This window comes from Oryzias latipes, chromosome 10 (genome assembly GCF_053564925.1).
Source record: "Oryzias latipes strain Hd-rR chromosome 10, Olatipes_Hd-rR_3.1".
NCBI lineage: Eukaryota > Metazoa > Chordata > Actinopteri > Beloniformes > Adrianichthyidae > Oryzias > Oryzias latipes.
The window spans coordinates 18180104-18207431 of record NC_136246.1 but is presented as its reverse complement, the minus strand read 5'-3'; the positions used below and the strand labels follow the sequence as shown (position 1 = coordinate 18207431).

At 41.7% G+C, this 27328-nt stretch overlaps 1 protein-coding gene and 2 pseudogenes across 26 annotated transcripts in view; all 3 read left to right on the top strand.

The window, feature by feature from the left end:
- LOC101169865 (protocadherin gamma-C5) overlaps positions 1 to 27328 on the top strand; it is a 307671-nt gene that overhangs the window by 176159 nt on the left and 104184 nt on the right. Inside the window, exon 1 of one of the 24 annotated variants that reach the window (XM_078954141.1) lies at positions 486 to 3319. The exons of 21 other annotated variants lie outside the window; for them this stretch is intronic. In XM_078954141.1, the coding sequence (XP_078810267.1) occupies positions 884 to 3319 (2436 nt within the window). In that variant the 5' untranslated portion in view covers positions 486 to 883. Of the gene's footprint in view, positions 1 to 485; positions 3320 to 23655; positions 27132 to 27328 lie in introns of those variants that run through there. 2 more of the 24 variants (XM_078954169.1, XM_078954156.1) reach the window with 2 other exon arrangements.
- On the top strand, positions 10605 to 13052 carry LOC111948000 (protocadherin gamma-A5 pseudogene; annotated as a pseudogene). The gene has a single exon (XR_013658549.1). The product of XR_013658549.1 is annotated as a protocadherin gamma-A5 pseudogene (transcript).
- On the top strand, positions 16661 to 20519 carry LOC111947993 (protocadherin gamma-A4 pseudogene; annotated as a pseudogene). The gene has a single exon (XR_013658546.1). The product of XR_013658546.1 is annotated as a protocadherin gamma-A4 pseudogene (transcript).

Sequence of the window (27328 nt, the reverse complement as noted above, 5' to 3'; positions counted from 1 at the left end):
TCAGTAAAAAAATTAGCTGAGTATATCTGTTTTTTTCTCCACTTTAGCAGCCCCTTAGAATAGTTTAGTACCACGGACAGCGAACCTGTGGGTTTAAAAACATGTTTATTCATGTTTTCCTTTTTTATACCTGCAGGTATATTAAAGCTATTGTTTAGAACTATGAACAGCATAAAGTTCACTAATACATTATGACGTCAGCAATCATATATGTATTGCGAACCATTGATTAATGTGCAAGATTTGCTGTTTTTGAAGGAGGGTGAATATTACAAGTGTAACTTACCTTTTTTATGGTAAGTGCTAAATCTTGATTTGATTTTGCTTGTTTGTCTCGATAAACTGTTGTTAGTTTTACTATGATGGACCTTGTTTGGCATACATCTTTGTCTAGAATGATCACTTTTTTAGAGTCCATATTTTTTTAAAGCTTCAATTGGCTTCAATTTTTTATTTTGTTTTATTTTTGTCTTCTATATGTTTTAGGTTTTTTATGTTCTTTTCAAACTTCTGATGAGCGCTAATCAATGACTTACAATAATTACAGCCAACAGTGAGTGTTTTGAAAAATCCCAGACATCTACAAATATTAGAATATTAGCACACATATCTGTTATCACTTTTTTTATCCTTGCGTGATATAGCTGATTTTGGACTGTAAGGGACGCTGTTGATCAGCCTAAAATTTTCTTCCACTGCCTTGCCTTCATTTTTTACCCTGATCGAAGAGAGGACATTAGGTTGCTCACTGAGCGGTCTAAAAAAACAACAGCCATTTGCATTCGGAGGTAGAACGAGAAACATATAGGGTCTTTAATAGTAAGGATTACAGCTGTGTTCTGTTCGCCACACTTAAAGAGCAATCTTGTTTTTTTCTGCAACTATGTCAAGTGGAATACGAGCTGGCAGACGGGGAAAATGCCTTTATTCCATTGGACAAAATCTGCAGCTTTTGTTTTTCCTTCTTTGCGAGTTTGGCATTGTGAACGGCCAAATCAGATATTCGATTCCAGAGGAAATGAGGAAAGGATCATTTATCGGGAATGTGGCTCAAGATCTCGGCTTGGATCTGAAAAGACTCCGTTCTGGTCGGGCCCGTATTGTGACCGGGGAAAACACCCAGTACACCGAGCTAAAAGCAGACAAAGGGATTTTAGTCGTGAACGAGAGAATCGACCGGGAACAGCTTTGCGGCGACACGATGCCGTGCAGCTTCAGCTTTGAGGTGATTTTAGAAAATCCTATGGAGCTGCATCAAATAACTGTGGAAATAACAGATATTAATGACCATTCGCCCACTTTTAGAAGAGAAAACATTGTCTTTGAAATTAGTGAATCGGCTCTGAGCGGAGCGCGATTTCCTCTCACAAGCGCAGAGGACGCAGATGTTGGCCCGAACGGTCTTAAAGAATATGTCTTGACCGAAAATGATCATTTTATTCTTAAACAGCACTCAAACGCAGATGGTAAAAAATACGCGGAGATGGTGCTTCAGAAGCCTTTAGACAGAGAGACAAATCCGAACCTTTTGTTAAAGCTAATCGCTGTTGACGGAGGGAATCCGCAGAGATCAGGAACAGTTAATATAAATATAACTATTCTTGATAATAATGATAACGCTCCAGTATTTAATCAATCGGTGTACAAGGCTGCGGTCACCGAAAACTCCCCTCGAGGCACTTACGTCATCACAGTAAATGCGACTGACGCAGACTTCGGCTCCAACAGCATCGTGAGGTATTATTTTTCTGATCTCAACAGCGGATCAAATGATTTGTTTGAAATTGATGAAAAAAGTGGTGCAATTTTCATAATTGGTTCCATTGATTATGAAAAGGACAAAAAATATGAGCTTCAAATTCATGCAAAAGACCAAGGAGGTTTGACGGATTCAAGTAAAGTGATCATTGATGTGATGGATGTGAACGATAACGCTCCTGTTATAAGTGTGATGTCATTCAGCAGTCCTGTCTCTGAAGATTCTCCTCTTGGTACAACCGTTGGAATTATTAATGTGAAGGACCCGGATTCGGCGGACAATGGAGAAGTGAGATGTAGGCTTGAAGGAAATATCCCTTTTAAGATCAGATCTAGTTTAAAAAATTACTACACTTTGCTCACAGATTCTTTATTAGATCGTGAAAGTGTTTCTGAATATAACATCACTGTAACCGTAACAGATGCTGGAGTGCATCCTTTGTCATCTAAAAGGACTTTTAACTTGAGGATTTCTGATGTTAATGATAATTCTCCACGTTTTCTAAAAGGCGTTTATGACGCGTTTATCTTTGAAAATAACCTTCCAGGTGTGTCTGTTCTCACCATCAAAGCTAAAGATCCAGATGAAAATCAAAATGCTAGAATATCCTACATTCTGGAAGAAAGTAAAGTTTCTGGCGGGCCAGTCTCTGAATATGTTTCAGTAAATGCAGAAAGTGGGGTTATTCACGCCTTACGCTCATTTGATTATGAGCAAATTAAGCAGCTTGAATTCGTTGTCAAAGCACAGGACGGAGGTTCTCCTCCACTCAGCAACAACGTGACAGTGAAAATCCAGATCCAGGACCAGAACGATAACCCGCCTCAGGTTCTGTATCCGGTCCAGACTGCTGGCTCTGTGGTGGCTGAAATGGTGCCTCGTTCAGCTGATGTGGGCTACCTGGTGACTAAAGTGGTGGCTGTTGATGTGGACTCTGGACAGAATGCCTGGCTCTCCTATAAACTGCAGAAAGCCACAGACAGGGCACTGTTTGAAGTGGGCTCACAGAATGGAGAAATCCGAACTGTCCGCCAAGTGACGGAGAAAGATTTGCTCAAACAAAGACTGACTGTGATCGTGGAGGACAACGGGCAGCCCCCTCGTTCAGCTACAGTCATTGTGAACGTGGCGGTGGCGGACAGCTTCCCTGAAGTGCTGTCAGAGTTCACTGACTTTCCACACGACAAGGACTACAATGACAATCTGACTTTTTACTTAGTGCTGGCTCTGACTGTGGTGTCCTTCCTCTTCATCACGTGTTTAGTGGTCATCATCTCCGTCAAAATCTACAGATGGAGACAGTCTCGCATCCTGTACCACTCCAGCCTCCCTGTGATTCCATATTATCCTCCACGTTTCTCAGACACTTTGGGAACAGGGACTCTGCCACACACGTACAATTACGAGGTGTGCAGGACCACTGACTCCAGAAAGAGTGACTGTAAGTTCGGCAGAGCTGGGAGTCAGAACGTGCTGATAATGGACCCCAGTTCTACAGGAACCATGCAGCGAATGCAGAGTGAGAAGAGCATCCTGGATGAACCAGACTCTCCTCTGGAGGTTAGTTGTTTCATGTCGGTGTTTACTTGCAAATTACAGGATTTTTAGTGGGCAGGGGAAAAAAATTGCATGTAGCACCTTGGAGAGCGACTGAAATCATTTTCTCTGTAGTTTTGGTTATTTTAACTCATAGACATATTTTGCATACGTTTGTACGTTGATATTTAATATTGTATTATTTGCTAAACACAATTTAGTGCCATTGATTTTTTTCTACGTATGGTAAAGAAATGTGCTATATGCTCCTGTAGATTTTTACATCTTTTTCAATGCACCTGCGAAATAAGATGTTTGGTTTTTTTTTGGATTTTAGTTAGTGTAAACGTACTTCAAACGACAATACAAATTTAAACAACTCTTTTTAATATAACTACTCAAGTTCCCTCACAGTTATAAAATATATGCACCCTCATAGTTTTTTCATTGACCATTCATAAAACATTCAGTCAAGGCTGCAAGGAATATTAATGTGACTTTTTCCCTTAAAACGTTTTTGTGATTTAGTCTAATGGTTCAATAAAAGCGATGCAGACAATTTTGAAGTTCTTTTTGAAAAAAAAAAAACGCTTGTCTTCTTATTCTTAAGCAGAAAGTCATTCATAATTTTCTCTGTTTAAATATATCTCATATTTTCTTCTTATTGTGTTTTCTTGAATAGGTAAAATTATTCACAGATTTAGACCTTAGACCTGTGTTTTATGTTCAACGGTTTTTATATTATATTGTTCAAGTTTTTTGGAGTTAGATGCGGCATTTTAAAATTGACCCTGGTCGTTTAGGTTTTCATGAAACGTTTCTCTTAGAAAACTGTTTTCTAAAAAGCTTAATTTAATCAGAATGTCTAAATTTTTCATTTAGAAGTTGTTTTTAGCATTCCTGTTCTTTATTACACGTTACATTGAATTTAAGATCTTGCTGATAGAAATTCACGTTTTGCACTCTAAGCGACGCTGCAGATCAACAAACCATTTGGGTGTTAAGAGCCAGTGCCCCCCTCCCGCTGTGTTTTTTTTTCACAGTGCGGGCGTATTTTTTACTATCGGACAGCAGAAGAAGGCGGAATAAGGATTTTCACCGCAGTCTTTTTCCTCTAACGCAGCGCGATCACCTTGCACAGCGGCTTGTGGATGCACACTTATTTTTCTTTTGATGCTGAAATGGAAATCTGCTGTCTTTATTCTCGCAATGTAAGGTGTCGTTTTATTTCCATATTCAAATGGGAGCTTGGATTCCTTTTTCTTCTCTCATCGATCGGTGGCCGCGTCTCCGGCCATATTCGCTATTCTATCCCAGAGGAGCTGAAAATTGGTTCTGTTATTGGCAACGTTGCCAAAGACCTCGGCCTGAATGCAAGCAGGTTGCATATGGGCCGTGCCCGCATTGTAAGCGGAGGAAACATCCAGTACACCGAGCTGAAGGCAAACAAAGGGACTCTTGTCGTGAACGAGAGAATAGACCGAGAGCAGCTCTGTGGTGACCTGACTCCGTGCAGCCTCAGTTTCGAAATAATTCTGGAGAATCCGATGGAACTTCATCAAGTCACCGTTGAAATATTAGACATAAACGACAACACTCCTTTCTTTCCTAATCCAGTCATCCGGTTTGAAACGAGCGAATCTGCTACAGTCGGCTCCAAATATCCCATCGAGAGCGCGGTTGATCCTGACGTCGGACTAAATGCTCTTCAAAATTACGTTCTGTCTCCTAACAATTATTTTGTTTTAAAGCAGCACACGAATCCAGATGGTAGCAAATACGCCGAATTAGTGCTTCAGAGGCCACTAGACAGAGAAGAACAGCCCAGTCTTCTTTTAAAGGTGATAGCTGCAGACGGTGGAACTCCGCAGAGATCCGGTACAGTCAATATAAATGTTCTGGTGTTGGATGCAAATGATAATGCTCCTGCATTTAACCAGTCGGTGTATAGAGCCACCATAACGGAAAACTCTCATAAAGGGACATACGTTGCAACAGTAAACGCCACGGACGCAGATGTTGGAGCAAACGGTGAAATAATGTTTTGCTTTTCTAAAATTAAAGGCAGTGCAGTGGGTGCGTTTAATATCGATGAAAGCACTGGCGTAATATCTGTGGCTGGAGACATAGACTATGAAAAAGAGAAGAAATACGAGCTGAGATTAGAAGCAAGAGACAGAGGAGGTTTGACAGGGACGAGTACAATCATAATTGATGTCAGTGACGTCAATGACAATGCTCCGGTCATTACGATCATGTCATATTCCAGTGCAGTATCAGAGGATGCCCCTGTTGACACAACAATAGCTATAATAAATGTCAGAGATGCAGATTCAGAAAAAAATGGGCAAGTCACGTGTGTTATAGAAAAATCCCTCCCGTTTAAAATCGTATCTTCATTAACTAGCTATTATAATTTGGTGTCAGACCGAAGTTTTGATAGAGAACTGATTGCTGAATACAAAATTATCATCATAGCAAAAGACTCGGGCTCCCCTCCTCTCTCCAGCTCCGTCATTTTAAATGTAAAAATATCTGACATAAATGACAACCAACCTCTATTCGAAAAGCATTTCTACTCTGCTTATGTCATGGAAAACAATTCTCCCGGCACGTCCATTACCACCGTAAGGGCAAAAGATGCAGACTGGAAACAAAATGCAAAAATTTCATATTTTCTTGTAGACACGCACATAGGTGGAACTCCAGCTTCTCACTATGTGTCTGTAAACTCGGAAACTGGAGAGTTAAATGCAGTGCGCTCATTTGATTATGAAACATTAAAGGAAGTAGAACTCACTATTAAAGCACAAGACGGAGGCTCTCCTCCACTCAGCAGCAACGTGTCAGTGAAAATCCAGATCCAGGATCAGAACGATAACCCGCCTCAGGTTCTGTATCCGGTCCAGACTGCTGGCTCTGTGGTGGCTGAAATGGTTCCTCGTTCAGCTGATGTGGGCTACCTGGTGACTAAAGTGGTGGCTGTTGATGTGGACTCTGGACAGAACGCCTGGCTCTCCTATAAACTGCAGAAAGCCACAGACAGGGCGCTGTTTGAAGTGGGCTCACAGAATGGAGAAATCAGAACTGTCCGCCAAGTGACTGAGAAAGATTTGCTCAAACAAAGACTGACTGTGATCGTGGAGGATAACGGGCAGCCGTCTCGTTCAGCTACAGTCATTGTGAACGTGGCGGTGGCGGACAGCTTCCCTGAAGTGCTGTCGGAGTTCACTGACTTTCCACACGACAAGGATTACAATGACAACCTGACTTTTTACTTAGTGCTGGCTCTGGCTGTGGTTTCTTTCCTCTTCATCACGTGTTTAGTGGTCATCATTTCCGTCAAAATCTACAGATGGAGACAGTCTCGCATCCTGTATCACTCCAGCCTCCCAGTGATTCCATATTATCCTCCACGTTACTCAGACACTTTGGGCACAGGGACTCTGCCACACACGTACAATTACGAGGTGTGCAGGACCACTGACTCCAGAAAGAGTGACTTTAAATGCATGCAGCCTATCAGTCAAAGTCTGTTAAGTATCGATGAAGATGGGAGTAATACACTACAAGGGGAGAATCAACAGTCAAGCAATTCCAGAATTCAATCAACTCTGGTAAGTCACTGAAAAACAGTTCAAACTTTTGTAAATGAAATCTGCCAAGTGCTCTCTTTTTCGCTGCATGCGTGCTTATATGTAGCTGTCCGTAGTGCTGAATGAGTAGAATCGTTTTGGTTTGGTCATGGGTGTATTATAAACATATCAACATAATTGGTTATGGTTTTTATTGTGGCTATTGCTCATTGGATTAAGTGTTTTGTTGAATGACTTTGTTTACAGATTATTATTGCAGTTTAATGCAAAAATAAGGTATATTCTGTAAGCACACTTATAATCAATTTGCAGTTTCACTTCTACATTTCGTTTTTTAGACATTTTTGTTTCTGTGTAGTGTAATTACAACAGTACCGTTAACTATCTCCGAGTGCCGCTGTTGATCCATGGGTGAGACCATCACTAAGCATAAAACGCAGGAGTCTACTCCTTTTTAGCCTTCAGTCGTTCTTTCGATTGGAAACAGGAGGCTGTGAACATCGGAGGTTTTATTTCTCAGATCGCTTTTTCAATAACATCTCTGAAATCTTTTTTTTATATATATATTTACTCATATAAGATTTTCACTAAGAAGGATAACTGTTTTTCTTGGATTGACGATGACTTTTCTGGCTCGGTCTGGAGTGCTAGTTGTTCTTTGTTTCCTCAAGATCCGCTCAGTCACTTCTCAGGCTCGGTACTCCATACCCGAGGAGCAGGTTGAAGGGTCTTTTGTCGGGAATATTGCAAGAGATTTGGGTTTGGACGTTGGGCGACTGGTGTCAGGTAAAGCTCGAATAATTACTAAAGGAGGCCGAGAATATGTCGGGTTGCAGCGAGACAAAGGAACGCTAGTTATCAAAGAGCGAATAGATCGAGAAGAATTGTGTGGGAAGACGACGCCCTGCAGCTTCAGCTTTGAGGTCATTTTAGAAAATCCTATTCAGCTTTACCGCATTACTGTGGAGGTAGTTGACGTAAATGATAACAGCCCAGCCTTCCAAAAGGATGAAATCCTCTTAAAAATGGTTGAAAATGCAGCAACGGGTACTCGTTTTGCACTCGAAAGCGCCGACGACCCTGACGTCGGAGTTAATGATATACAAAAATACGTTCTTAGACCTTCAGACAATTTTAAACTTGAAGTAAATACACAGTCCGGTGGTGACAGATCTATCGAAATAGTTTTACAAAACCCGTTAGACCGAGAAAAGCAGGAGACACACACACTTCTGCTCGTTGCTTCAGATGGCGGTGAGCCGCACAGATCTGGGACAGCGCGTATTCATATTACAGTGCTCGATGCAAATGATAATGCGCCAGTGTGCAGCCAAAAAGCGTATAAAGCGGAAGTCAAGGAGAACTCCCCCGAAGGAACAATAATTACCACCGTTAGCGCTCATGATGACGACAAAGGAGTAAATGCAGAGTTGTCGTTTTCTATAGCGCACGGTGCCAGAGAGACAAAACAGCTGTTTCAGGTACATCCACGAACAGGGGAAATAAAAGTTGCGGGCAAAATAGACTTTGAAAAATCTAAGTCATATCAACTAAACGTCCAGGCTAGTGATCATGGGGGGCTTACTGACACGTGTAAAGTCTTTATTCAAATAGTTGATGAAAATGACAATATTCCAACCATACAGCTTATGTCTTTTTCTAACTCTGTTTCAGAGGATTCTCCCCCAGGAACTACTATAGCTGTTGTTAACGTGAATGATGAAGACTCAGAAAATAACGGCATTGTTAAATGCATAATTGACTCAGATGCACCTTTTAAGATAGAGTCTTCATTAACTGGATATTACACCATAGTGACAGATGACGTTTTAGACAGAGAAAATATTCCAGAATATAATATCACCATAAAAGTAACTGACCAAGGCTCTCCGCCTCTGTCAAGCATTAAAAACGTTAATGTAAAAGTTTCTGACGTAAATGACAGCCCACCAAAATTCGATGAAACACACTACAGCATTGCTGTATCCGAAAACAACCCTCCTGGGTTCTCTGTGTTCGTCCTCAGTGCAATTGACGCAGACTGGGGCCAAAATGCGCGAGTGTCTTACTTTCTGGAGGAAAAAGAGATTAATGGCGCAGCTGTTGCATCACTGGTGTCAGTTGGTTCCGATACAGGTGTAATTCATATACTGAAGTCACTGGATTATGAACAGATTAAATGGTTTGAATTTAATGTAACTGCTCGTGATGCTGGATCCCCTCCTCTGAGTTCTGTGGCAAAAATTAAAATTCTAATCCAGGACCAGAACGATAACCCGCCTCAGGTTCTGTATCCGGTCCAGACTGCTGGCTCTGTGGTGGCTGAAATGGTGCCTCGTTCAGCTGATGTGGGCTACCTGGTGACTAAAGTGGTGGCTGTAGATGTGGACTCTGGACAGAATGCCTGGCTCTCCTATAAACTGCAGAAAGCCACAGACAGGGCGCTGTTTGAAGTGGGCTCACAGAATGGAGAAATCCGAACTGTCCGCCAAGTGACGGAGAAAGATTTGCTCAAACAAAGACTGACTGTGATCGTGGAGGACAACGGGCAGCCGTCTCGTTCAGCTACAGTCATTGTGAACGTGGCGGTGGCGGACAGCTTCCCTGAAGTGCTGTCGGAGTTCACTGACTTTCCACACGACAAGGATTACAATGACAATCTGACTTTTTACTTAGTGCTGGCTCTGGCTGTGGTTTCTTTCCTCTTCATCACGTGTTTAGTGGTCATCATCTCCGTCAAAATCTACAGATGGAGACAGTCTCGCATCCTGTACCACTCCAGCCTCCCAGTGATTCCATATTATCCTCCACGTTACTCAGACACTTTGGGCACAGGGACTCTGCCACACACGTACAATTACGAGGTGTGCAGGACCACTGACTCCAGAAAGAGTGACTGTAAGTTCGGCAGAGCTGGGAGTCAGAACGTGCTGATAATGGACCCCAGTTCTACAGGAACCATGCAGCGGCTGCAAAGTGAGAAGAGCATCCTGGATGAACCAGATTCTCCTCTGGAGGTCAGTCTATTCTTTTAGGTGCTTGTAATTCAGTCAGTGAAAATTCTTCAATGTTCCATTTCGGTACCATGGACAGCAACTAACATTTGCATATGTGGTCTTTTTGTTATAAAAACTGTGATCACATCACCTGAATTAATGTTTTTTTTACATTATAATTCATACATTCATCTTCTAATCCCATTCTGTCCCTTTTCGGGGTCTCGGGGCTGCTGGAGCCTATCCCAGCAAAACATTGTAATGTAGTTTAAATATTTCTTAAAATGATCTTCACGATTAATGCAGAAATGTATATATTTTTAAACTGTTTTCATTGTAGACTTGTCTTTCATAAATGAGAAGTGTTTCAACTGAGCAAAGCCTAATTATGTAGTGTGTGTTTGTGTGTGTTTTATGATATACACATACTGTGAACCTTTTCCTTTTTGATTCATACATTTTTACTTGTCATAATAATGGTAGACTCTAAGGGCCGCTGTCGGTCTTTGTATATGGCAAATCTTTTTTTGCGCTACACCCCTCTGAAAGCCTAGATGCAGCTTTAAGAAGGCATTCAGTCACCATTGTTAGTCTCTACGCATGCTCATTTTTTTCTTCTTTTTTCTAACGGTGGAATATAGATATTCGACGGAAAATACTGGACTACAAACATAGATCTTTAACGAAAAGTGGATTCGGATTCCTACATTTCGGAAAATGGATCTGATCAGCAGAAAACTGATGGTTAAATGGCAAGTAAATGCCTTGATGCTTATTTTTCTCCTTGCGACGGCCCATTGCCAGATCCGATATTCTGTTCCCGAGGAGATGAGGAAGGGGTCTTTCGTGGGGAATGTTGCCGAAGATTTGGGAATGGATGCGAAAAGATTGAAATTAGGTGGTGCCCGAATTGTAAGCAGCGAGCACAGCGCATATGTTAAACTAGATGCAGACAAAGGGAACCTGCTCGTGGGAGAAAAAATAGATCGAGAGCAGCTCTGTGGGCAAACATCGCCTTGTAGTTTGAATTTTGAAATGATTTTGACCAATCCAATGCAATTACACAGCATTGTAGTAGAAGTCCTAGATGTTAACGATAATGCTCCGTCTTTTCATGAAAAAGAAATGCGCGTAGAAATCCTAGAGTCCGCTCTCCCAGGAACCCAAATATTGCAAGTTAGCGCAACGGATCCTGACGTCGGTATTAACGCTTTGAGTGGTTACACATTGCATCCTGTAACACCCTTTAATATTAAAGTGCTTTCAAGCCCAAACGGTCATAAATATGCCCAGCTTTATCTTTCTGGGGCTTTAGATCGAGAGAAAGAAGAAACGCTGCTTCTTACGCTCACCGCCACTGACGGGGGAGACCCGCAACGCTCAGGCGTTATGAAAATACACGTCAGAGTGAGGGACACAAACGACAACGCCCCTGTTTTTGCGCAGCAAATCTTTAAGGCGTCAGTTAAAGAAAATATGCCAAAAGGAAAATTAATAGTGAGACTGAGCGCAACAGACGCGGATGAAGGCATGAACGGCCGCATTACGTATCACTTTAATCGGATGTCTCGTGACGTTGCTGAGTTTTTCAGTCTGGATGAAAACAGCGGAGATTTAACTGTGAACAGCGCAATTGATTATGAGAATGACAAAATATTTGAGATTGGCGTGCAGGCAAAAGATCAGGGTGGGCAAAGCACTTCCACAAATGTAATAATTGAGGTTGTGGATGTAAATGATAATGCGCCCCTGATCACACTAACATCATTATCTAGCACAATCCCTGAAGACTCACCTATAGGGGCTACTGTAGCAATAATCCATGTTAAAGACATTGATTCGGGCAAAAATGGTAAAGTAGACTGTTCAGTTAACGCAAATATACCTTTCATAATACAGACATCTCTGAAGAATTATTTTACTCTGGTCACAAATGGTGTCCTCAATAGAGAGAGTGTCCCGGAATATAACATCACTTTCACAGCTGTGGATGAGGGGAGTCCTGCTCTCTCCACAAATAAAACAATATCTTTCAAAGTATCTGACGTAAATGATAACGCCCCCATATTTGAATCGAGTTTTTATGACGCAGATGTTGTGGAGAATAATTCTCCAGGATTATCTGTGTTTTCAGTGAAAGCAAATGATGCAGATTTTGGACAAAATGCGCGGGTGTCTTACTTTCTAATTGATTCAGAGTTAAATGGCAGCCCTAGTTCATCCTATGTATCTATAAATGCAGAAAGTGGAGTCATTCAAGCAGTTCGATCATTTGACTATGAGCAGATCAAAACTGTAACTTTCTATGTGAAAGCTCAGGATGGGGGGTCCCCTCCTTTGAGCAGTAACACCACTGTTAGATTAACTATTTTGGACCAGAACGATAACCCGCCTCAGGTTCTGTATCCGGTCCAGACTGCTGGCTCTGTGGTGGCTGAAATGGTGCCTCGTTCAGCTGATGTGGGCTACCTGGTGACTAAAGTGGTGGCTGTTGATGTGGACTCTGGACAGAACGCCTGGCTCTCCTATAAACTGCAGAAAGCCATAGACAGGGCGCTGTTTGAAGTGGGCTCACAGAATGGAGAAATCCGAACTGTCCGCCAAGTGACGGAGAAAGATTTGCTCAAACAAAGACTGACTGTGATCGTGGAGGACAACGGGCAGCCCTCTCGTTCAGCTACAGTCATTGTGAACGTGGCGGTGGCGGACAGCTTCCCTGAAGTGCTGTCGGAGTTCACTGACTTTCCACACGACAAGGATTACAATGACAATCTGACTTTTTACTTAGTGCTGGCTCTGGCTGTGGTTTCTTTCCTCTTCATCACGTGTTTAGTGGTCATCATCTCCGTCAAAATCTACAGATGGAGACAGTCTCGCATCCTGTACCACTCCAGCCTCCCAGTGATTCCATATTATCCTCCACGTTACTCAGACACTTTGGGCACAGGGACTCTGCCACACACGTACAATTACGAGGTGTGCAGGACCACTGACTCCAGAAAGAGTGACTGTAAGTTCGGCAGAGCTGGGAGTCAGAACGTGCTGATAATGGACCCCAGTTCTACAGGAACCATGCAGAGGCTGCAGAGTGAGAAGAGCATCCTGGATGAACCAGATTCTCCTCTGGAGGTCAGTTGTTTTGTGCCAAATTTTGAAATGATTTAAACTTTGATTCTGTCTTAATTATTTTTTCTTGGTTTTTCTGGCACTTACTTATAAAATACCATTTAAATATTTTGAATATGGATTACTTATACAAAACATTTGCTTAAATTTGATATTAACAAAATGTAACAGTGTTATAAAAACATTCCATTTTCCTGTAACTGAGCAGTTTTAACTTAAAGCAAAAAAACTTTTACTCGAAATTTAGTATTAAACTAGTAAAGTAGTCTTCAATAATAAAGAAAACAGCAAAATATCTGGTTTTACCTACACTTAAGCCATAAGGAAATTAGTTCATATTTCAAATAGTCCTGGTATACACAATCAACTGCATTAGTGTTTTTTTTCTTCAGTTTTTAAACTTTATAAGTGCTTTCTATGTTATCGTTTACTGCCGTCATCTTTTTTATTCTTAATTTTAACCTCTCTGTTTTACCCAATATTTTCTATTTAAATCTAGAATTGATACAGTTTATAAAGGGACTTCGTTTTTACACACTTTTATGTTTCTGAAATTGAGACAGAATAAATAAAACCAGGAGTAAAACCAAATGTTTCATATTTCACCCTGGAAGTTAAGGTTGTTTTGCTTGTCAAAGTTAATGGAGAACCTAGATTGTTTTTAGATTAGACCTTTGTTTTGCACAATGTCTTTTGGGCACTAATTTGGAACTATTTCAGCACCAACTGTATTGGACAGCTCCTCTTGCAGTTTTTTAAAAATATTTGGCATACCATGAAAGAAATTTTTTTCTAAATCAGGTAGTTATTTTTTACAGTATTCAATATTATCACAGCTGTATTGTTTTCAAATTTGCTTTTCTGTTTTTTTTCTACTTTTGGAAAAATCAACAGATTTTCCTTAAACTAATTTAAAGCAAAATAGTAGTATCGTTGATCTATAAATATGTTTAACTTGTCAGTGTTAATAACATACGTGCTATGAACAGTGAGGGACGCTGTTGGCCAATATAACAACTGATACTGAACGATGGGTAAGAGGCAGAACCTCATTTTTAGAGCTAGAGGAAATGCAAGTGCTGCATTCACGTAACGGACACAGAAACGGATACTACAGACAAAGAATTTCAGACCATCGGATATTTTGCTGCACTTAAATGCTTTCTCTTTGAATTTTACTACCCAAGGTTTTTATTTATCTTTTTCTATGAGCAATGGCGCTTGGAAAAGCTCTGCTTTCATGTGACAAAGGGCGTTTTCCCAGGTCAGTTCTGTGTTTTCTGCTTCTTCCGTGGTTTGTCGTCGTCTCAGGCCAGATCAGGTATTCAGTTCCAGAGGAGATGAAACAGGGGTCACTTATCGGAAACGTTGCTCATGATCTTGGTTTAGATGCGCAAAGACTTCGCTCTGGCCGAGCCCGTATCGTGACCAGACAAAGCATTCAATACACCGAGCTGAAAACAGACAAAGGCATTTTAGTGGTGAACGAGAGAATCGACAGAGAGAAGCTTTGCGGCGATGTGACTCCGTGCAGCTTCAGCTTTGAGGTGATTTTAGAAAATCCCATGGAGCTGCATCGTATAACCGTCGAAATAACCGATATTAATGACAACTCCCCGACATTTAGGAATGCTGACATCAAATTTGAAATAAGCGAATCTGTGGCAGTGGGATCGAGGTTTTTACTGGACACTGCGGAAGATGCAGATGTCGGCGATAACGGGCTTCAAAAATACATACTTAGTCCAAATGAAATCTTTGATTTAAAGCAACACTCAAGTCCAGATGGTCGCAAATATGCAGAAATGATTCTGTTAAAGCCGCTAGACAGAGAAACGGAGCCCCGACTCAGTCTGAAGCTCATCGCTGTTGATGGTGGCAATCCACTTAGATCTGGCACAGTCAATGTGCACGTTACAGTGCTAGACGCAAATGATAACCCTCCCATTTTTAATAAGCCTTTTTATAGAGCTACAGTTTCAGAAAACGCCGTAAAAGGCACATTAATAACAACAGTTAATGCAAGTGACGCAGATGTGGGATCAAACGGCCTCGTAACATATCGCTTTGCAAAAATGACTCCAGAGATCGCTGATATATTTAAACTAGATGAAGTTTCAGGATCCATAACGCTGAAAGGACAAATTGATTACGAGAAGGAAAAAAAATACGAATTAACAATTGAGGCTGTGGATCAAGGAGGTCTAACAGATTCAAATAAAGTACTGATTGAGGTAACGGACATAAATGATAACGCGCCTGTTATAAACGTAATGTCGTTCTCCAGCCCTGTGCCTGAAAACTCTCCTTTAGGTACCACAGTGGCTATTATTAACGTGATTGACGCGGATTCTGATCAAAATGGACAAATTACATGCGCAATTGACCAAGTGCTCCCATTTAAGATAAAATCAACCATAACTAATTACTATGCACTCCTCACAGAATCTTATTTGGACAGAGAGGTTATATCAGAGTATAACATCACAGTGCGCGCGTCAGATTCTGGATTGCCCTCTCTGTCAAACACGACGATATTAAGATTGAAGATCTCAGATGTAAACGACAATAATCCGTTGTTTAAAGAAACCAGCTACGTAGCTCAGATTATGGAAAATAATTCACCTGGAACGTCTATTTTTTCTGTCATGGCGCATGACAGGGATTGGAATATGAATGCACGAGTGTCGTATTTTTTAGAAGAAACACGGATTCATGGAAATCCCTCTTCTGCATATGTTTCTATCAATAGTGAGACAGGTGTTATTTATGCAGTGCGCTCTTTTGACTACGAGCAGATCAACCAGCTGGAGTTTGTAGTAAGAGCGCAGGACGGAGGCTCTCCTCCACTCAGCAGCAACGTGACAGTGAAAATCCAGATCCAGGACCAGAACGATAACCCGCCTCAGGTTCTGTATCCGGTCCAGACTGCTGGCTCTGTGGTGGCTGAATTGGTGCCTCGTTCAGCTGATGTGGGCTACCTGGTGACTAAAGTGGTGGCTGTTGATGTGGACTCTGGACAGAATGCCTGGCTCTCCTATAAACTGCAGAAAACCACAGACAGGGCGCTGTTTGAAGTGGGCTCACAGAATGGAGAAATCCGAACTGTTCGCCAAGTGACGGAGAAAGATTTGCTCAAACAAAGACTGACTGTGATCGTGGAGGACAACGGGCAGCCCTCTCGTTCAGCTACAGTCATTGTGAACGTGGCGGTGGCGGACAGCTTCCCTGAAGTGCTGTCGGAGTTCACTGACTTTCCACACGACAAGGATTACAATGACAATCTGACTTTTTACTTAGTGCTGGCTCTGGTTGTGGTTTCTTTCCTCTTCATCACGTGTTTAGTGGTCATCATCTCCGTCAAAATCTACAGATGGAGACAGTCTCGCATCTTGTATCACTCCAGCCTCCCAGTGATTCCATATTATCCTCCACGTTACTCAGACACTTTGGGTACAGGGACTCTGCCACACACGTACAATTACGAGGTGTGCAGGACCACTGACTCCAGAAAGAGTGACTGTAAGTTCGGCAGAGCTGGGAGTCAGAACGTGCTGATAATGGACCCCAGTTCTACAGGAACCATGCAGCGGATGCAGAATGAGAAGAGCATCCTGGATGAACCAGATTCTCCTCTAGAGGTTTGTCTTTTTTCCCCTCAAATGTCTCATGTAACTCTGTTTGGCTAAAATGTAATTTTATTTTAGTGTTTGATTTCAGCACCACGGACAGAAATCATCTTTCCTAAATATTTTTACTGGTTTTGTAAATCAGTTAGTGGTCCCTTATTAATAGTAGAATTTCTAAAGGAATCCATAAACTGAAAAATCTGCTAACTGGTCAGCTTATTCTCAGCAGAGACAGAAATGATTGACGTTTGTCTAGAGCTCATCACGACGCATAACACAATACAACATTAAAAACAAAGGAGGAAAAAAAAGAAAATCAGGTTTGCACAACAAAAATCTCCAGGCCGCGAAAGGAAAGGCGCTTTAAAGGGAGAAATTTACCAAGAGTGACTGCTGAGGGCGCATTTATGCATGCTTTTGTTTCTAGTGCAAATGGGTAATTTATTCTGATTTTCTGCCGTCCATTGTCATTCACTCTCTTCCATGTCGTGTCTCTTGTAGAGTACAAAATGCGTCCAGTTTGCCAATTTTACAAAAATCTTTGATACTTTTTTTTTCACTTCATACTAGCTGACTCCTTTTTCTGTGAAACTTTGAGAGTTTAAACAAGAGAGAAAAGTTGGTGGAGGCTATAAGGCTTCTATTTTTCTATTCCACTGTTTGGACTCTACGCGACGCTGTTGATCAGGAAAACCCTGAGTCGTGTTGCAATAAAGACGGAGGAGAGAAAGGATTGTCCCAAAGCGTCATACTGGGCGGCATCTGAGAGAAATTTGCTCGTGGACGTCGTCTTCCTCGCCTGTTTTGCACCCTCGTCAAAAGTGTATACGGTGAATGATGGTTTTAGTGCGTTTTTTGTGAGTTTAGGAGGGCTCGGACTTGTTTGTTTGTTTGTTTTTTCAAGACAACATGGAAACACGCCGATGTTTGTGGATTTTGAGTCCGCAGTGGAATCTAATCCTTTTTCTGTGGATAGTTTCTGCAACCAGCGGACAAATCCGTTATTCCATTCCAGAAGAGATGAAGAAAGGTTCACTGATCGGTAATGTTGCGCAGGACCTTGGTTTGGATGTGAGAAGGCTCCGTTCTGGTCGGGCCAGAATCGTCAGCGGAGAAAACGCTCAGTACACGGCGCTGAATGCAGACAAAGGGATTCTAGTCGTGAGTGAGAGAATAGACAGAGAAGAGCTCTGCGGAGAGATAACTCCGTGCAGCTTCAGCTTTGAAATCATTCTAGAAAATCCCATCGAGCTTCACCGAGTCACAGTGGAAATCCTAGACGTAAATGATCACGCGCCGTCTTTCAAAAGTCGAACAATTAATCTGGAAATAAGCGAATCTGCGACCATAGGATCTCTTTTTGATTTAGAGAGTGCGTATGATCCCGACGCCGGGATCCATAGCTTGCAGAATTATATTTTGTCCACCAATGATAATTTTGCTTTGAAACAACATTCTAACGCTGATGGAATCAAATTCGCTGTCATGATTTTGCAGAAGCCTTTGGACCGAGAGGTGCACCCCCACATCTCATTAAAGCTGTTAGCGGTAGACGGAGGAACTCCACAGCGATCTGGTTCAGTAAATATCGAGATTACAGTCCTTGATGTAAACGATAACCCCCCTGTCTTTAGTCAGTCGGTTTACAAAGCGAATGTGGAAGAAAATGCCCTGAAAGGCACATATATAACAACTGTTAATGCTTCTGATGCTGACAGTGGTACGAATGGTTTGGTTACTTACAGTTTTTCAAATGTAAAGGGGAAATCTGCAGAAAAATTTGAAATTGACAGTTTGTCTGGCAAAATAAGTGTTTGTGGTGATGTTGATTATGAAAAAGACAAAAGATACGAATTAAGGGTCCTTGCCAAAGACCAAGGCGGCCTCAGTGACGCAACCAAAGTTGTTATTGAGGTTGCTGACATAAATGATAATGCTCCGGTTATTAATATAATGTCCTTCTCTAGCCTAATTTCAGAGGACGTTGCTCCGGGAACAACAGTTGCAGTATTTAATGTGAAAGATGCTGACTCTGAAAGAAATGGAAAAATAGCTTGCTCCATAGATACCAGTCTTCCCTTTAAAGTTCAGTCATCTTTAAGTGATTATTTTAGTTTACTCTCTGATGCCGTTTTTGATCGGGAAAAAAAGGCTGAATACAATATAAGTATTTTAGCAACTGATTCAGGGACACCTCCACTTTCTACTACAGTAACTTTACATTTAAAAATTTCTGATGTCAACGATAATGCTCCTGTTTTCACCAAACCCAGTTTTTCAGCCAATATAATGGAAAACAACACTCCAGGAGTGTCAATATTAAATATTAAAGCAAAAGACGCAGACTGGAAACAAAACGCAAGGATTGCATACTTTCTTGAAGATGCAGATGTGAGTGGAAGCCCTGTATCATCTTATGTGACATTAAACTCTGACAATGGTGACATCAGTGCAGTGCGGTCGTTTGATTATGAACAGATTAAGCAGCTTGCGTTTATTGTAAGGGCTCAAGATGGAGGTTCTCCTCCACTCAGCAGCAACGTGACAGTGAAAATCCAGATCCAGGATCAGAACGATAACCCCCCTCAGGTTCTGTATCCGGTCCAGACTGCTGGCTCTGTGGTGGCTGAAATGGTGCCTCGTTCAGCTGATGTGGGCTACCTGGTGACTAAAGTGGTGGCTGTTGATGTGGACTCTGGACAGAATGCCTGGCTCTCCTATAAACTGCAGAAAGCCACAGACAGGGCGCTGTTTGAAGTGGGCTCACAGAATGGAGAAATCCGAACTGTCCGCCAAGTGATGGAGAAAGATTTGCTCAAACAAAGACTGACTGTGATCGTGGAGGACAACGGGCAGCCCTCTCGTTCAGCTACAGTCATTGTGAACGTGGCGGTGGCGGACAGTTTCCCTGAAGTGCTGTCGGAGTTCACTGACTTTCCACACGACAAGGAATACAATGACAACCTGACTTTTTACTTAGTGCTGGCTCTGGCTGTGGTTTCTTTCCTCTTCATCACGTGTTTAGTGGTCATCATCTCCGTCAAAATCTACAGATGGAGACAGTCTCGCATCCTGTATCACTCCAGCCTCCCAGTGATTCCATATTATCCTCCACGTTACTCAGACACTTTGGGCACAGGGACTCTGCCACACACGTACAATTACGAGGTGTGCAGGACCACTGACTCCAGAAAGAGTGACTGTAAGTTTGGCAGAGCTGGGAGTCAGAACGTGCTGATAATGGACCCCAGTTCTACAGGAACCATGCAGCGGATGCAGAGTGAGAAGAGCATCCTGGATGAACCAGACTCTCCTCTAGAGGTCAGTTGTTTTACTTTCAGTGACTTTGTCTCCGTATCTGAAGCTCAGTTGTTCAGATTGTTCTAGGTTTTCTAGCACCATGGACAGCAACAGCGTGTCTTTACCTTTTGGGTGAATAAACAGAATACATAACTTGCTTTTCCAAAAATTCCTTATAGTTAATGTCAAAATTAAAGCACATATGCCTTTAGTTTAACTTTGTATGCATTTTTTCTGTTAAATGTATTATTTATTTCTTAGTATAATTTTTATCATAAGTTACTAATTTTTTGGCAAAGCTTTTTTTCCTTGGTCAAAAATACTAAGGCTGTTGCCTTGTTCATTATTTCTATCTGATTTATCTACTTCAAAACAAAAAGCAGATTTCAATTTTTGATTATTTGCTATTATTTAACAAGTTATGAATGATTTTCCTTTGGCCATGCCACTGCATTCGTTCAAGCTCAACCACTTATCTAAATCCTCTTGTTTAAGTTTGCCACATTTCCATCATGCCTTATTGTTGTTTCGTTTATTGCATTTAAGTTCATTGATTAAATGCCGTTCTACTTCACAAGTCTTGCTATTTGTTTTTTACTCAGATAAGAGCTTGTGAGTGTTTATCATGACCTTGTCAGAAATGTCATAATGATTCACAAAAACTTGCCTTTCTTTCTTGCGGCGGAAATTATTTAAATTATTATTTTTATATTTTATTATATTTTTGCCTTAAACATTTCATAGTTGGACAAAGACATTTAGGTGAAGATTGTTCTATATTTTCTATATCTACACAATTATTTGCTGCCAATCAGCCTATTTGATCTCCAAAACTCGTCTTCATAAAGTTTTTGAAGACTAACTTAAAAGCCATGTGTAGTTTTTCATGACAATTATTTTTACTTGAATTCAGGAGTTCACCATGTACTTTTTCCGTTTGTGCAGTTCGTCTTTCTGGACTCTTAGGGCCGCTATTGGCCAGGCTGTTTAAGTGTAGATGGTAAATCAGCAGTACCTCCCTTCATTTTCCACGGAGAGCTACAGACAATGACTTGAAGGCAGAGGACAAGAAGCCGACGATCTGCATGTTCGTTGCAGCCGTTTGGAAGGGTTGTTTGGTTTCAATTTGCTGTTTGCGACACAAGCTCCTTGCGACACAAGCTCCTTCGAGGAAGGAAAAAAAAAACGAAGAAAAGGATAGGTACATTTTTTTGGCGATGTGATTTTAACTGGATCCGACACGGACTGTTCATTTTTCTTTCTTTTTTCTTCTTCTGCGTAATCACGGAGATCAGAACAATGAAACGACGAGAGTTGTTGTTGATCTTTCTGCTTTGTTTTTGCTCGGAGAGTAATCAGGCCAGCTACTCTATTCCCGAGGAGATGCCAAAAGGATCTTTTGTGGGTGACATTGCGCAGGATCTGGGATTGGATACGAAAAGGCTGAAATCGGGGAAGGCCCGCGTTTACACGGGAGAGAATGGCGATTATATAGAGATGGATAAAGAAAGAGGAATCCTGCTCATCAAAGAGAGAATCGATAGAGAGGTTGTTTGTGCTCTCACAGCGCCGTGCACTTTACGTTTTCAAATCATTTTGGAGAACCCCATGGAATTTTACAGCATTACGGTCGATGTCGTGGATGTTAATGACAACGCCCCTTTGTTTAAAAGGAAAGAAATGAAATTCCGGATCAGCGAGTCAGCTGCTTTAGGCTCCGTGTTTGCGCTCGAACAAGCAGTGGACTTGGATGTCGGTAAGAATGGCCTGCAAAGCTACGTTTTAAATCCAACAAATAACTTTGTTTTAAATTTGCAGAGTCAGCCAGAAGGAGGCAAGATGGTTGAAATGGTTTTGCAAAAACCTCTCGACCGAGAAATAATGGATCGTTTATCTTTAACATTGACCGCAGTTGATGGGGGTGATCCACAGCTTTCTGGATCTATTTTAATAAATGTCGATGTTCTGGATAGTAATGATAATGCTCCAGTATTTTCACAGAAAATACACAAATGTACCTTAACAGAAAATTCCCCTGCAGGAACTATTGTAACTAAAGTTCATGCTTCCGACAGAGATGATGGATCTAACGGAAAAATCAGGTTTTCAATTTTAAACACTGTTGATGGTGCATCAGAAATATTTCAAATAAACAAAGAAACGGGTGAAGTTAGGTTAGCTGGGAGTGTTGACTATGAAAGGAAGCGAGAGTATCAATTACACATCCAAGCCAGTGATGAAGGAGGACTTTATGATTCGAGCAAAATTGTGGTAGAAATACTAGACACAAATGACAACATACCCGCAATAAACATAATGTCAAAAACCAGTGTAGTTAAAGAGGACACACAGCCTGGCACGGTTGTGACAATAATAAATATTCAGGATCCAGATTCAGGTGAAAACGGTAAAGTGCAGTGTGAGTTAAACAAGATAAATGAGTTTTCGATCTCGTCTACATCTAATAATTTCTTTAGTATAATAACAGACGATGAATTAGACAGAGAAACAGCATCAGAGTATAACATCACAGTGACCTGCTCTGATGAAGGAGTCCCCTCCCTCTCCAGCAGCGTCACTCTCACATTACAGATCTCTGATGTGAATGACAACGCACCTGTCTTTGAGAGGAGCTCATATGAGGCCTACATTGTAGAAAACAACACACCAGGTGTGTCTATTTTCACAGTGAAAGCGACAGACGCTGACTGGAAGCAGAATGCGCGTGTTTCTTACATACTGGAGGACTCCTCTGTGAACGGAGTGCCAGTCTCCTCATATGTGTCCGTCAGTGCTGATAGTGGAGTCATCCACGCAGTGCGCTCTTTTGACTACGAGCAGATCAAAGACTTCCGCTTCTGCGTCAAAGCACAGGACGGAGGCTCTCCTCCACTCAGCAGCAACGTGACAGTGAAAATCCAGATCCAAGACCAGAATGATAACCCCCCTCAGGTTCTGTATCCAGTCCAGACTGCTGGCTCTGTGGTGGCTGAAATGGTGCCTCGTTCAGCTGATGTGGGCTACCTGGTGACTAAAGTGGTGGCTGTTGATGTGGACTCTGGACAGAATGCCTGGCTCTCCTATAAACTACAGAAAGCCACAGACAGGGTGCTGTTTGAAGTGGGCTCACAGAATGGAGAAATCAGAACTGTCCGCCAAGTGACGGAGAAAGATTTGCTCAAACAAAGACTGACTGTGATCGTGGAGGACAACGGGCAGCCCTCTCGTTCAGCTACAGTCATTGTGAACGTGGCGGTGGCGGACAGCTTCCCTGAAGTGCTGTCGGAGTTCACTGACTTTCCACACGACAAGGAATACAATGACAACCTGACTTTTTACTTAGTGCTGGCTCTGGCTGTGGTTTCTTTCCTCTTCATCACGTGTTTAGTGGTCATCATCTCCGTCAAAATCTACAGATGGAGACAGTCTCGCATCCTGTACCACTCCAGCCTCCCAGTGATTCCATATTATCCTCCACGTTACTCAGACACTTTGGGAACAGGGACTCTGCCACACACGTACAATTACGAGGTGTGCAGGACCACTGACTCCAGAAAGAGTGACTGTAAGTTCGGCAGAGCTGGGAGTCAGAACGTGCTGATAATGGACCCCAGTTCTACAGGAACCATGCAGCGGCTGCAAAGTGAGAAGAGCATCCTGGATGAACCAGACTCTCCTCTAGAGGTTTGTTGTTTTTAAGTTGATGTTTGAAATCAGTTTTAAGTATTTATAAATAAATAACAGGTTATAAAAATGTATCACCTCGAACAACAACATCTGAATTTCTTTTGGTAGTTGTACATTGTGAGATTTGTGCTGCAGTACTTTTTTGCCCATCCATGCTTTAATAGGTTTTCGTGTATCTTTGACACATATTTAACTGGCTAGCCTTTGCTGAACGTCAATCTTTAAGTAACATTGACCATCATTTTTAAAGCCTTCCTTCTGGACTCGATACTAAATGATCTCTTTGGGTTCTGCTTTAATTGCTGAGTGGAGTACAAAGAAAAGAAATATTTCTGAAATTTTAATTGTTTGTGAACTTGAAACATTGCTGGCAGAGGTAATTCTGTCAACTGGATGGTGTCACGCAAAATCTCCATGAGCAGTGAGTTTCAGGACCAAGGAAAGCAACAGTAAGCAGTGCTCTAATTAATCAAATGTTAATTTGTAGTTCATATAAACAGCAATAAAATAAAATGTCAGGAAACAATTATGTTTTGAAATACGTTTTCATTGTTCAAGTTTCTATCATTCTAATCACGTTTGAGTTTCACATTCAACTATAGTGAACTTCTATTGTTATGTTACCTAAAGCTTTCTTTTTTAGCAGTAAAAAGAAGACAAAAACATGTATTTGAGAACATATTTGAAAAAATAAATTTTTGTTTAGTTTTAAGTGTATAAATAGGACTTATTGTTTACTAAATTGAGATTGCCATGATATATCATTTATTCGTCGAGACTGATTTAAATGCTTTTCTCCTGAAATGGATTTTCTTGGTAACATTTGCAGTTTTATAGTTTGGACTCATAGCGACGCTGTTGACCTAATTGTGGATGACTGGGTGCATTTAGATTCACCACATGACCAGTTTCACAACCACGTAATGCAGTGTTGAGGCGAAAGACAACGGTGGAACCATTTTAAAAGACAAGGGTTGTCACAAAGAGGATTTTTTTCTTTGGAAATACATTTTTTATCAAATGGAACTTTTATGATTTATTTTGTATCCGTTGATTTTTTATTGCTTACAATTTGCGAAAATTACTGGAACTTTCGGAGAAAAGATCGGACAGAACAATGAATCAGCGGGTACTGTTGTTCGTGTGTCTCGTCTCCCTCGCCTCCGTGCTGGGACAGGTCAGTTACTCGATTCCAGAGGAAATGCCAAAAGGATCGCTGGTAGGAAACATCGCTCAGGATTTAGGTTTGGAAATGAAACGTTTGATTTCTGGAAAAGCTAAAATCTACAGCAGGAACAGCGGAGAGTACGTGGAGCTGAACAGAGAAAGAGGAGTCCTCCTCGTTAAAGAGAGGATCGACAGAGAGGCGCTGTGCGCAGAGACTGCGCTTTGTGCTTTACATTTTCAGATCATTTTAGAGAACCCCATTGAATTTTACACGGTGAATATTCAAATAGATGATATTAATGACAATGCGCCAAATTTTGAGAAGTCTGAAATGAATTTTAAAATCAGCGAGTCTGCCGTGATCGGTGCAAAATTTGTGCTCGACAGGGCTGTGGACCTTGATGTTGGAACAAATGATTTACAAAACTACGTTTTAAAACCAGCTGATCATTTTATTGTTACGCCGCAGAGAGACTCAAACAGTCAGAGAAGCGTGGAAATGGTTTTACAGAAACCTTTAGATCGAGAGAAAGAGGAGCAGATCTCTCTCGTGTTAACGGCTGTGGATGGAGGAGAGCCGCAGATGTCAGGAACAATGATGATCGTCGTCACGGTTTTAGACGTTAATGATAACGCTCCAGTTTTTACGCAGCAAACATACAAAGCTACAGTTACTGAGAATTCACCTAAAGGAACAGTTGTTGCTGCAGTGACAGCCTCAGATGCAGATCAAGGATCAAACAGCAGGATTACGTATTCAATCACTAACACGTTAGATAACGTAAGAAGAGCGTTCAATGTCAATGTGGAAAATGGACAAATTTCTTTAATTGATGACGTCGACTTTGAGAAATCGAAACATTTTGAAATCAATTTACTTGCTAGTGACAGCGGAGGACTCACGGACTCGTGTAAATTAATAGTTGATGTAGAAGATATAAATGATAACAAACCAGAAATCAACATAATGTCAAAGTCAAACGTTATATCTGAAAATGCCAAAATAAATACTGTAGTTACAGTAATAAATATTGAAGATATTGACTCCGAAAAAAACGGTAAAGTAACATGTTTCATTGACGAAAACCAACCCTTTAGCTTAAAATCATCACTAAACAACATTTATAGCCTCTTGACAGTGAGTTTGTTAGACAGAGAGACTGCCTCAGAGTATAACATCACAGTGACCTGCTCTGATGAAGGAGTCCCCTCCCTCTCCAGCAGCGTCACTCTCACCTTACAGATCTCTGATGTGAATGACAATGCACCTGTCTTTGAGAGGAGCTCATATGAGGCCTACATTGTAGAAAACAACACACCAGGTGTGTCTATTTTCACAGTGAAAGCCACAGACGCTGACTGGAAGCAGAATGCCCGTGTTTCTTACATACTGGAGGATTCCTCTGTGAACGGAGTGCCAATCTCCTCATATGTTTCCGTCAGTGCTGACAGTGGAGTCATCCACGCAGTGCGCTCTTTTGACTACGAGCAGATCAAAGACTTCCGCTTCTGCGTCAAAGCGCAGGACGGAGGGTCTCCTCCACTCAGCAGCAACGTGACAGTGAAAATCCAGATCCAGGATCAGAACGATAACCCGCCTCAGGTTCTGTATCCGGTCCAGACTGCTGGCTCTGTGGTGGCTGAAATGGTGCCTCGTTCAGCTGATGTGGGCTACCTGGTGACTAAAGTGGTGGCTGTTGATGTGGACTCTGGACAGAATGCCTGGCTCTCCTATAAACTGCAGAAAGCCACAGACAGGGCGCTGTTTGAAGTGGGCTCACAGAATGGAGAAATCAGAACTGTCCGCCAAGTGACGGAGAAAGATTTGCTCAAACAAAGACTGACTGTGATCGTGGAGGACAACGGGCAGCCCTCTCGTTCAGCTACAGTCATTGTGAACGTGGCGGTGGCGGACAGCTTCCCTGAAGTGCTGTCGGAGTTCACAGACTTTCCACACGACAAGGACTACAATGACAACCTGACTTTTTACTTAGTGCTGGCTCTGGCTGTGGTGTCCTTCCTCTTCATCACGTGTTTAGTGGTCATCATCTCCGTCAAAATCTACAGATGGAGACAGTCTCGCATCCTGTACCACTCCAGCCTCCCAGTGATTCCATATTATCCTCCACGTTACTCAGACACTTTGGGAACAGGGACTCTGCCACACACGTACAATTACGAGGTGTGCAGGACCACTGACTCCAGAAAGAGTGACTGTAATTTCGGCAGAGCTGGGAGTCAGAACGTGCTGATAATGGACCCCAGTTCTACAGGAACCATGCAGCGGATGCAAAGTGAGAAGAGCATCCTGGATGAACCAGACTCTCCTCTACAGGTCAGAAAGTGAAATATTATATTTTACTATCCGATGATGAAATGATGACTTTTTAAAGTATGACAGAGTTGCGGGACTTTGGACAGAGGTGGTCACACGTTGTTTCCCAATCTTTAGCAATTCTTTACCTTCTCTCTTTAAAAAATCTACTTTGCTCATTTTTGTATTGTTTCATTTTTATCCCGATGTTACCAATC